We start from the raw sequence: 10,814 nt of genomic DNA on the forward strand, positions 1-10,814 counted from the left end.
GCTCATCGCGGCCGGTCCGGGTGCCTGCAGACGGAGGCTCTATGCATTATACCGCCTCCAACATTCTAATTTACTTCCTACCGGGTTGATAACTTCCGGAGCGATTTCTGCTATTGTTTTTATCATTAGCTTACTAGCTATAACTAGTCGATGCATTTCTGACTGAAATAGTTTGCAATGACTACATTTAAATTACAGCCCGGCGAAGGAGGTGCTAATGAGCATTGTTCAGTTTCTTCCAAATGTAATGGTATTGTGAGCTTCCATAGTTTCCCGGTCGATGTAACAGCGCTCAGAAAAAGGTGGTTGGTGGCAATACGTCGTGACAACTTTACTGTCACCAAACACACAAAGGTGTGTAGTACACATTTAATCGAAAGTGACGTTGAGGGAAAAAATGGGGGCGACAATACCTAAAAAGAGGTGTTGTTCCTACTCTTCGCGTGGAACTGGCACATTCAAAAGAGACCTGATGTTTGGGAAAGAAGACTGAAACCTCCGACTGAGGAGGATGAAGAACAAGGTGCGCTGCTCATGGACTGTGCCGTCTCTGATCCGGTCCAGACACATGATTACTATGCATCCCTGAACCCGCAGCCCTGAACATGACCCTAATGGCAAAACATGAGCACGTAAGAGATTAAAGAGCTTCGAGCCAAGCTGGAGAACTGACCGCCCAACACAGCTTGGGTCTACGGCGATTTGCTGGTTCTGACGAGGATATACGTTTTTATACAAGGTACAGTAATCATTTATTATCGAGCATTAGTATTGTTTATCATTTACTATTAATTATTATTATTATCCCAAAGTCCATCTTACCTTTAAGAACATGTCCATTGTTATTTAAAACTAGGCTAGCATATCTTAGCATAAGAAGGCACATTGCATGTATGTTGTCTTTACATTAGTTTTCAGTTAACCCCCCAAAATGCTCCCAGGTCGTTGCTGCAAATAAGATTTGGTTCTTAGTCCACTTCCCAGGTTAAATAACGGAACATTTAAAACAAATTCACTGCTGTGATGATAGCTGCTGTGACTTCATTAAATACTTAAGAGAATATTATTTGATCTTACTGCAATTGTTAATTAAACATGATTTACTTTTTGTTATGGACCGAATATAAGGACTATATTGTACTAAAACGGTTTTCTTTACGTTCAGACACTGCCACCAATCGACGAGTTCTTCTTGTTTATGACGCGTCTGTCGCTGGGTCTGAAGCAGAAGGATTTGGCCCATCGGTTCAGCATCCACCAATCGACAGTGAGAAGGATTATCATCTCTCGGGCCAACTTACTCTACTGTCTGCTTGGATCAGCATGGATATGGATCCCCAAGGAAACCATGAAAGCCCACCTACCACCTGAGTTCAAGGACTATCCAGACACCCAGGTAGTGATCGACTGCACTGAACTCCTCTGCCAGACACCATCTTCACTACTACTGCAGAGTGAGGCGTTTTCTTCCTACAAGTCACACTGTATCTTTAAGGGCATGTTGGGAATGGCACCACATGGAGCTGTCACTTTTGTGTCATCTTTGTATGCTGGATCTGTGAGTGACAAAGAGATCTTCAAGCAGTCTGGAATTATTTCCTTACTCACCCCTGACATGGCCATTATGGTGGATAAGGGCTTTCTCGTAGATTACATTGTTCCGTGCAAGTTCTACCGGCCAGCCTTTCTGTCAAGACGCACACAGATGCCAGCGCATGAGGTTAGGGAGACCCAATCCATAGCCAGGCTGTGAGTGCATGTTGAATGAATGATCCGCAGAGTAAAGGAGCACAAGCTGTTTGACACAGTCATCCCCCTGACCATCTCAGGCAGCATCAACCAATTATTCCCAGTGACGTGCCTGTTGGTCAACTATCAAAACGGACCTTTGGTCAGAGCATGGGCCAAGCCAGTGTAAATGAACATGTGTTTATTTGCTAGTAGCAAAATAATAAGTTGTTTATCTACGACATGTATCAGTCACTTGTGTTGTAGTGAATATCAGTTTGTGTGGAGCTTGTATTGTCTTTAATTAGGCAATGAGCTTAGGGGTGGAGGAAAGAAATCAAGTAAACACAGAATAGCCAGAATGCAAGATTGAATACAATGTTAGAGATGTGTAATTGATTAACTGAACTGTTGAACATTTGCTGAAATACATTTTTTTTAAACAAATCTATTCTACTATAGTTTTCTTCACAAGAACATCAATACTTATTTTTCGTGAAACCACTAAACTTGGCACCCATGCAGGGGATCCATTCAGGTGTGAGATAGACACTTCTGCAAGTCGTGGTAAAAATAGGTGGTCAACCTTCTCTCTTATAGTTTTTGAAACCTGTAGATCTTTATATATCCTTTCAACTAGGATGTCCTCCTGTGCACAGATGACAAAGTTACACCAGCTACAACCTGTGAGAAGGATTTGACCTTGCACCTGCCAGTAGTAAGCATGAGATCTCTTCAACTTCAGCTCTCCATTCTGTATCTTAAGGTAAGGGCAGTCAACATAACTTGGTACATTTGGGCACTTGACCTCTAAGAGTTCAAAGTGTGGTCTTACGCTGGGATCAAATATGATGCCATCTAGAGAGGATCCTAACCACGGAGCATCTGGGTGCACTATGAAGCCACACGGAAAGAAGTTAACATTCTTCAGTGTGCAGTACTCCTGTACAGCCACTGGCTCCATGGCTAGCCCCCTCTTCATCGCCATGGTCTGCATACCAGATCCCTTGAACATCCGCTCAGCTAGGAGGTCAGCTGAGGTCTCTCCCCGGACATGGCAAACCTCTCGGAAATGAGAGGATGTTATTCTCATTTTCCTGAGCTGATGCCATTCCGGGCTGCTGCTCTGCTCCCTTGTAGCAACCTCAACTTTGTGTGACATCTCGTAGGTTGTCTCTTATGCCTTGACGTGGAACTGCTCTCGATGGCTAAGGACGTAAGCACACTGGGAAGACTGAAGCCTGTAGCCATCTAATGGAAGTATTGGTGGAGAAGGGGCATCGGCAATCTTCACAATTTCATGGTCTTTGGCTGTGGAAGCTGATAGGACAGAACACTGCCGGCTTGCACTGGCCCAAAGGCGGACTCAACCAGGGGCACGTCAGCTGACATTTCCATTGTCACAAGAGGGGAAGTAAGTAGAGAAAAGTTGGCATACGTTTCTGAGACGGGGAGAAGGTCCATGTCAGGCATGTATCCATTGAGTGCTTTGTAGAGAGAACTTCTGCAAAACATTTTAAAACCTTAACATCAGGTTGGAGAGATTACAATGACAGACTCATGTCAATTTTCCAGAAACAGCACAAGCCATAAAGTTCAAATAAAATGAATTAAAATACAGATTTATAGATTATATATTTCCCCCCAGTCTTTGTCCCAAAATGTGTCATTACATCGTAAAGACGCCGCCTTTTAGGCTTATCATCTGGATACAAAAACAATCACAAGAAAATGTTTTCTAAAATGTTTCCATTCTAGGAACCTCCAACTTACCTTATTCCATCAGCACACGAGTTTGTAGGTTTACGGAACTCTATCCCATCAACCGGACCTGGCTTCACACCCTAATTTACAAGGATTTACTGTTACATAGGCTGAATACTTTTCAGGTGCATTTTTTTATGGATATTGATAGACTCACAAGTGTTCTTGGCTTGTGCCAACACTGTTCTGTGTAGCTGTGAACTGGTGGTGCAGCAGGAATGTTTAGTTGAGTCTGGTAAAGAAGGGCCACCAGATGATTGCACATAGCACTTCCTGCAACACAGGAGCAGTGGCTTTGGACCACTATCACTGGTACGGAGTGCTTTAACACCATCTGTGAAGATAAGTGTGATGAAAGACTGAAGTGAGAAACAAGAATGATGCGATCCATGAATAACAAACATAGTAGTGTCTAGTCTTCTTAACTAGGGGCTCATTTAACTATACAGGAATACATTGTCTCAGTAACACAATTACCAAACACTGCAGCAACAGATCTTTACCAAATAACCTGTTAAGTGGGCAATTCTAAATTGGGATTGGGACCCATCATTAATATCTATCTATTGATACTGTTGGCACTGTCTCCAACACATTTTGACCATGATGACGGTGTCTCACAGGGGATGTTAAACAAGGTCCCTAGTAGCTATCTATAACCTTTCCCTACTCTCATGGACCTGTGACAGGCAGCCCTCACGGTGATCTCCCCTGTCAATGTATCTTTGTTAGATACTGTGTAGAAGACATGAATAACAATTATTTTTAGCTAGCAAATATAGCTAGCAAGCATAACTTAACCAAGCTAACGAAAATACAAACATTCTCGGGTAGATTCTGTCAACGTTACATAATTTTACGAAGTAACTAGCTAGCTACAGTTAATAGTTCAATTAGCTAGCTAATGATTGTAGCTAGCTAACGTTATATCTGTCACTGACTTGGTACTCACCTTCATAGTTGTCTATGTAGCTTCCTATAACGGTATACATCTTGAACCCCTTTTCATTCTTGTTAGCTGGAGTCTCGGAGGCTGATTTAACAATTTGATGTGCATCATTAATATTAATTTGAGGCAAGTCCTGAAGACACCTAGTAAAAAAACTGCGACATAGTGGTAGTAACGTTATATCGTCGATAATAACTAGACTGACCGGAAATTGTCACGCCGGTAGGAAGTGTTTAGAACGTTCGATCATGGAACGTGCATAAGGGAACTTTTCTTCCGACACATTGGTGCGGCTGGTTTCCGGGTTAAGCTGGCGTGTGTTAAGGAGCGCGGTTAGGTGGGTCATGTTTCGGGCATGATTCCACCTTCGCCTCTCCGGTTGGGGAGTTGCAGCGATGAGAAAATATCGAAAAGGGAGGGGGGGGTAAAATAAATAAACAAAAATCAGTGTCAGGTGCATGTTTGTGACATAGTTGAACCCAGACCAAAATAGGCCATAGGGAAGGTATTTGGTAGAATAAACTGACATGATTTCAGAGCAGAGAGGAAGCAAGAGGGTTTGTTCCCGTCAAAATATGTCCCCGATAAGCAGACCTCCCGCCTTTGGAACAACAACTCCCATTTTTGGGGGAGGAGACTAGACCAACTCGTCATTATATACAGTTTCTCTGGATAAGCATAGTTCTGTGCAGAGTCATCAGTCAGGTGAGCAGGGTCAGCTGACAACAGTGTTTAGATCGAAGACTCCCGCGAGCTGAGGCCGAGCAGTTTTTTTTTAGAGCTTGTGTGTTGAGGTAAGCCATACTGTTCAAAATACACTAAATTTGTCACAATTTCATGGGAGTAATTGGCTACCTGTCGAGTCGTTTGCGTGCGATCGTTAGAATAGCTGGGAAATGTGCATGTTTCAGGCAGAAATATGCGGCCGCAGCGAACATCAGATGTACATGATAAGTCTTAATTTTCAGTTTTATGAAAAAATGTAAAGCCTGTAGATCTTCGAAGACCGTGGGGAGGGAGGCTTGCTGCACACTAATGACAGAATTGCCACGCAGATCGATGAGGCTAAGTAACGAGGACTGTTGATATCTGATGCGAACATGTGACATGTGGACACAGATTACCGCTGTTCTGTAACTTCAAATTATAGGAGCTTGAGGACAATATTCATCGTGTCTGTCTATTTCAAGATGCATCCTAAATTCCAGAAACGTCCCCCACAAACGCAGTTAACTAGTTCGAAATTTTTATTTTTGTGCTGTGATTTGGACATTTTAAAATGTAGTTGATTTGTTTTTAACCGGAGGTATACTACAAACCTAATTTCTACATTGAACTGTTACACATAAAATGAAGAATGAGTACGTAATTTAATCGGATCTTTATGGTGTAGCTTCATCTGTCGTCCTAACTCCGCCTTTTCTCTGACGTTGGAGATCATATTCCAATCAGTTCAGTTGAGCTAAATTGTTTTCTCCCTAACCTTTGCAAACAGACGTCTGAAAAAGGCATTGTGCCTCCCTGGACACTTCAATAACCGCCCGAGAATCAGGTAAGATACTTAACAAACAAAAAATGTTTGACCACAACCGTTGTCCTAGAAGACGTTTGAAGCATAGCCAGCTGTAAAAACTCAGCGAGCAACATGTTTCTCCCCAGCTGAAAAGTCTTTATCAGTACAAACCGACTTCACTCTGAATTCCATAGCAGATAGTACATTTTGAGACTGAGCTATAAACAAGTTTTGTCAATAGAAAGAATAAGCGGCAGCTTGTTGTTTATTTAGCTAGCTGTATTGTCTAGCTTGTTCGTTTAACCCTTTCCCCTCTGTTTAGCATGAGCCTGAATATGGGGTCAGCTGATGGTGTCCTCAAGCGGGGGTCTTTTGGATGGAACGCTGATGGAAACTTCAGCTCTGTATGCCCCAATGGATCGGTATGGGTTTGGGAAGGGCTGGGGGAATGTGCCCAGGACGCCAGGGACATGGCCAGTGTCATCCTGGGTCTACTGTCTATTGTGTGCTTCATGGTTTCTTCTCTGCCGTAAGTCTTGATTGGGAATACATTATTTCAGCCCATTTCCAATGTATGGACAACACCTTTACTCTTCTTATTTTGTTGTGTTCATGAATACAGGCAATACTACAGCTCTTGTAAGAGTGGGAATATGGACAGCGCCTTGTCCATTTGGTTTCTGTTGCTGTGGCTGGGGGGTGACTCCTGCAATCTTGTAGGCTCATTCTTAGCTGACCAGCTGCCGCTACAGGTAAGTGACAGCTATTTGGGGTCAGTCAATATTACTGAAATGGTTTCAATAACCATAGAAATGTTTGTCAAGCATGAAAATAGAGGGATAAACTGAAATTGTCAACTCCCAAGATACTAATGAAAATATGTTTTAATGTTACAAAAAAGTGTAATAATAATAGTATATCCCCTTGTCCACTGCACTGACATCTCTCTCCCCCTTCTCATGCAGACATACACAGCAGTGTATTATGTCCTGGCTGACTTATTGATGCTGGGATTGTACTTTTATTACCTATCTAAGCACAGGATGAATAACAGTGAGTTTTTGTCTATTAATGTATTTGATCTCTCTATGAAATTAGCTGCTGTGAGATTTGGCCATTGGTCAGAGTACATTCCACGCATTGACTATTAACTGAGGCCTCTGTGTTACACTGGGACCACAGTTTGTAATATACAGTATAACACAAATGCATGACAGAACAAGGTATGGCTTGTCCACATTGTTCTATGTTCTGCCCATGACGCAAATGTTCATTCCAGGATGCTGCAAGGTTTTTTTTATACATACAGTTGTTATTTAACAGTTCAGTGAACCTGACGGGTGTCAGTTTAGACTGATGTAGCCTATACACAGAGGGTCCCCAGGATTAGTGTTGAGAAACAGACATTCATTACACAGGAGGAAGAATCATGTAAAACTAGTGTCTACTACTAGTGATGTCAGCAATACTTTGCATCACCACCACATTTTCTTATTTCATTTCTTAATTGTCACAACCGTTGACACCGTGACCCTTTGTTGGATGACTTTGCGGAGGCGGCGTCTACCAATATTGACAACTAATAGCTTTATTTTTCCTTTACCCAGACAGGTCGGTTCTAAATGTAGTTGGAGTAGTCTATATACTGGGCTTCTCTGCCAGCCTCGTTGCCTTACCTGGGTCAGGGTCCCAACAGGATGTGGTCCTCTCTGGGTTTAAGGGGCGGGCCTTGCTGTCAACCACTGTGGACAGTGTTAAGGTAAAATATGGGCTTTGTGTAATCAGTGCATGTTAATATAATTGATTTGTTGATTTTATTCCGGCCCCTGGCCAACCTTTTATCTGTCTGAGTGACATGCAGATGCTTTGTCTTTGTGTCCAGGCTTTCAGCACCAAGGAGATCATTGGGTTTACCATTGGCTCCATATCCTCAGTGCTCTACCTCTGCTCCAGACTGCCACAGATGCACACTAATGTGAGTCTTAAAAAGGGGAGTGGGAGGGGTTGGTAAGGAAGTGAACGAGTACTGGATGGACAGATCATTTTTAAAGTGGAGGCAAACCTACCTGTAAAAGTTTTGCATGGATCTTTTTCTTTCTCATTATATTTAGAATGTTTATGTCTCTGGTAGTACACAAGGAAGTCGACGGAGGGTGTGTCCTACTTCCTGTTTGCCCTGGTCATCCTGGGTAACACTACGTACGGCCTGAGTGTTCTGCTGAAGAACCCTGAGCAAGGCCAGGGAGAAGGGAGCTATGTCATCCACCACCTGCCCTGGCTCATTGGAAGCCTGGGCACCCTCTCTCTAGATGTCCTGGTATCCTTCTCATTAAAATGCCTGCTGGGCCTCTGGCGCCTCCAACATTTTTGCAATATCCAACGATATGTTGTAATATTTTGTGTGCTTTGACATAACACTTTTGCTTTTGACTTTGTCTTGTATTGTATTACAATTACCCTAATTAACTTATCCAAATGCAACAGGTTCAGGTTGAAGTTTGATTAGTATTATCTAAGTACATTATCCTATATGCCAGCATGCTGTTGTTGGAATGTGTTTCCTTTCTATTATCTAAAAGTTTGACTGTGTTTATTATTAGAATTTTTTTTCAACTTCATGAATTCCCTTGACTCTCTGCTTCAGATCTCCGTACAGTTCCTGATATACCGCAATAATGCCCCTCTGGAGTTGGAATCGCAGCATGATGAGAGAGCTCCTCTGCTGGACAAATGAAACTGCTCCCTTTGTGCTGGATCTAGCAGTTCAGACAATTATCCCCACCCAATAGACTCTCACTCACATTCCTAACCACTAAATCCATAACTTTTTGACAAACACAGGAAATCCCTTTTCACTGTATTGTTATTTATGTGATATGTGTTATGAGAAAGATGCCACTTTGTTAATTGGGATTCAGCTGTAGTTAAAGTAAACTGTTCTTAATTGCTCTTAAACTTTTTGTGAAGGACCTTCCAACCATCTAAAAATTTATAGTATTTCAAATTTGTTAACCTGTCCTGACCATCATGACACTACTACTGGTCACTACATGGAACCCTCTCGTTGTCAGATTAGAATAGTCTTGTTATTGTATTTCAGAAGTGATTGACAAAAAAATATTTTTTTGCAGATCACTTCATGTCTTGTGTATACAGACACATGAATCTTAGTGTCTTGACATGTTAATGTGGATTTATTGTAACTTCATTAAAGTGTAAATGTCTGAAGTACTGTACTTAACTTATTTTATAATTTACATCAATTGCCTTTAAGCATTTTTGAATTGTACATTTTAGATTCATGTACTTTTTGTTGACTACTTTTTTGGGGGTATGGTATCCGGTCTGGAGACTTGACCTCATGTTTGTTCAGTGTAAGCACAGAGTAACAATGCTCACTGAAGGTTTCTGTTGCTGGAAAGGTCCTGTTTCTTTCTTAGTCTGTTCCCTACCAAATGGTGTTGCATCAGTACTGAAATACGCAGGAAGGATTTAAGATTTTATCATGTTGATAATGTCTCATTCCCCACTTACTACATTTAAGCAGGAAAAAGACAATGTTCTAAAGAAATTAGTTGTGGGACTGTCATTCATTTTGATAAATGTTTTGTTTCACTAACACTCAATAGGACACATAAATCATGCTTTTAAATAACTGAATTTGTATGGAGCCCTGCTGTCATTTGGCCAGTGTACCTGATCTTTAGTGTGTTAAATATGCTGGGAACATGTTTTCCGCCTTCCATATTATCCAGCACATACTGTTTTTGACTGGACTCCAAGATTGTATAATAAAATTCATGAAAAATAATTTCACATGTTTAATTCTAATGGGAATTTTAATGTTTGCGCTCTTTAATTTCTGTGTTCTATTCATGTACTGTTCTATAAACCAATTTCTGTGTTCATGCAAGTGGCTGACTACAAATCACCTATCGGTAGATGCAATTCGGCAGTACGCCCAGATCGTGTTTTGAGAAAGAATGAACGTGTTGAGAACACAAGTTATCTCAGTTTTAAGGTCTAGGCTGGGAGAGAAAGACGCCTTGTGTGGTGTTGGTCTATCATATGTTATGAAACTATTGGTCGGTCACATGAATGAAACAAAACGGTAATGATTAATTATGCTAAATCATGCAATATAACTTGTCTGTGTATAGGTGTATATAAGACAACTGCTGGGTCTGCCCAGGGAGAGCTGATTGACATGTACTATGGTGCATTGAGTTGGTTGGAACCTCTCCAGCCAGCTGACAATAAACAATGATTCATTTAAGATTGACCTCAAGTGTCCCTGTGTAAGAATTTTTCCACAACACAGTGCATTCGGAAAGTATTCAGACCCTTCAGGCCCACCCATGTGAAATCCATAGATTAGGGTTTAATGAATTAATTTCAATTTACTTGTTTCCTTATATGAACTGTAACTCGGTAAAATCGGCAATTGTTGGGTTTATATTTTCAGTATAGTTCCTATTTGTCCTTTTTGTAACATTAAATCAACACATTTTACAAAATAACTCATTCATTTACGTTTTTAGGCTATTACTAGTATAACTTCACATAATAATATCCTAGGCATTAAGAATATTTTTGTTTCAGAACACTAGATCACTTTTGTTCCTGGTTCTGTTTCCGTTCCTCAAATGTTAGTCTTTTTCGGTACCCTGAACCAATTCCAACCCCTGATTTCAATAGTACCATGCAGAGTCATGTATAGAGTCATACATATATAGTGCATTCAGAAAGTTTTCTCACCCCTTGACTTTATCCACATTTTGTTGTGTTACAGCCTGAATTAAACATTTATTAAATAGAGATTTTTGGTCACTGGCCTACACACGATACACCATAATGTCA

The 10,814-nt window shown here is 41.2% G+C and overlaps 1 protein-coding gene and 1 long non-coding RNA gene across 4 annotated transcripts; both read left to right on the forward strand.

Moving 5' to 3' along the window:
• The first annotated feature begins 58 nt into the window (after positions 1 to 58).
• On the forward strand, positions 59 to 2,175 carry LOC115165894 (uncharacterized). The gene is made up of 2 exons (XR_003870249.1): positions 59 to 739; positions 1,166 to 2,175. It is a non-coding gene; the product is annotated as an uncharacterized LOC115165894 (long non-coding RNA).
• A 2,652-nt stretch (positions 2,176 to 4,827) lies between these two features.
• slc66a1 (solute carrier family 66 member 1) lies at positions 4,828 to 10,063 on the forward strand. 3 transcript variants are annotated; one of them, XR_003870248.1, is made up of 9 exons: positions 4,828 to 5,235; positions 5,937 to 5,993; positions 6,277 to 6,483; positions 6,577 to 6,706; positions 6,920 to 7,007; positions 7,562 to 7,713; positions 7,837 to 7,929; positions 8,066 to 8,271; positions 8,599 to 9,765. XR_003870248.1 is itself a non-coding variant. In XM_029719363.1 (9 exons), the coding sequence occupies exons 3-9, from the start codon at positions 6,278 to 6,280 to the stop codon at positions 8,686 to 8,688; spliced, it is 945 nt and encodes a 314-aa protein (XP_029575223.1). In that variant the 5' UTR covers positions 4,828 to 5,235; positions 5,937 to 5,993; position 6,277; the 3' UTR covers positions 8,689 to 9,765. The 3 variants fall into 3 exon arrangements, 2 of the variants coding, with proteins under 2 accessions (XP_029575223.1, XP_029575224.1); XM_029719363.1 differs by having other exon boundaries at positions 8,086 to 8,271; XM_029719364.1 differs by lacking the exon at positions 4,828 to 5,235 and having other exon boundaries at positions 5,255 to 5,993; positions 8,086 to 8,271; positions 8,599 to 10,063.
• Positions 10,064 to 10,814: the final 751 nt, after the last annotated feature.

Source organism: Salmo trutta, chromosome 28 (assembly GCF_901001165.1).
Source record: "Salmo trutta chromosome 28, fSalTru1.1, whole genome shotgun sequence".
NCBI classification, from domain to species: Eukaryota; Metazoa; Chordata; class Actinopteri; order Salmoniformes; family Salmonidae; genus Salmo; species Salmo trutta.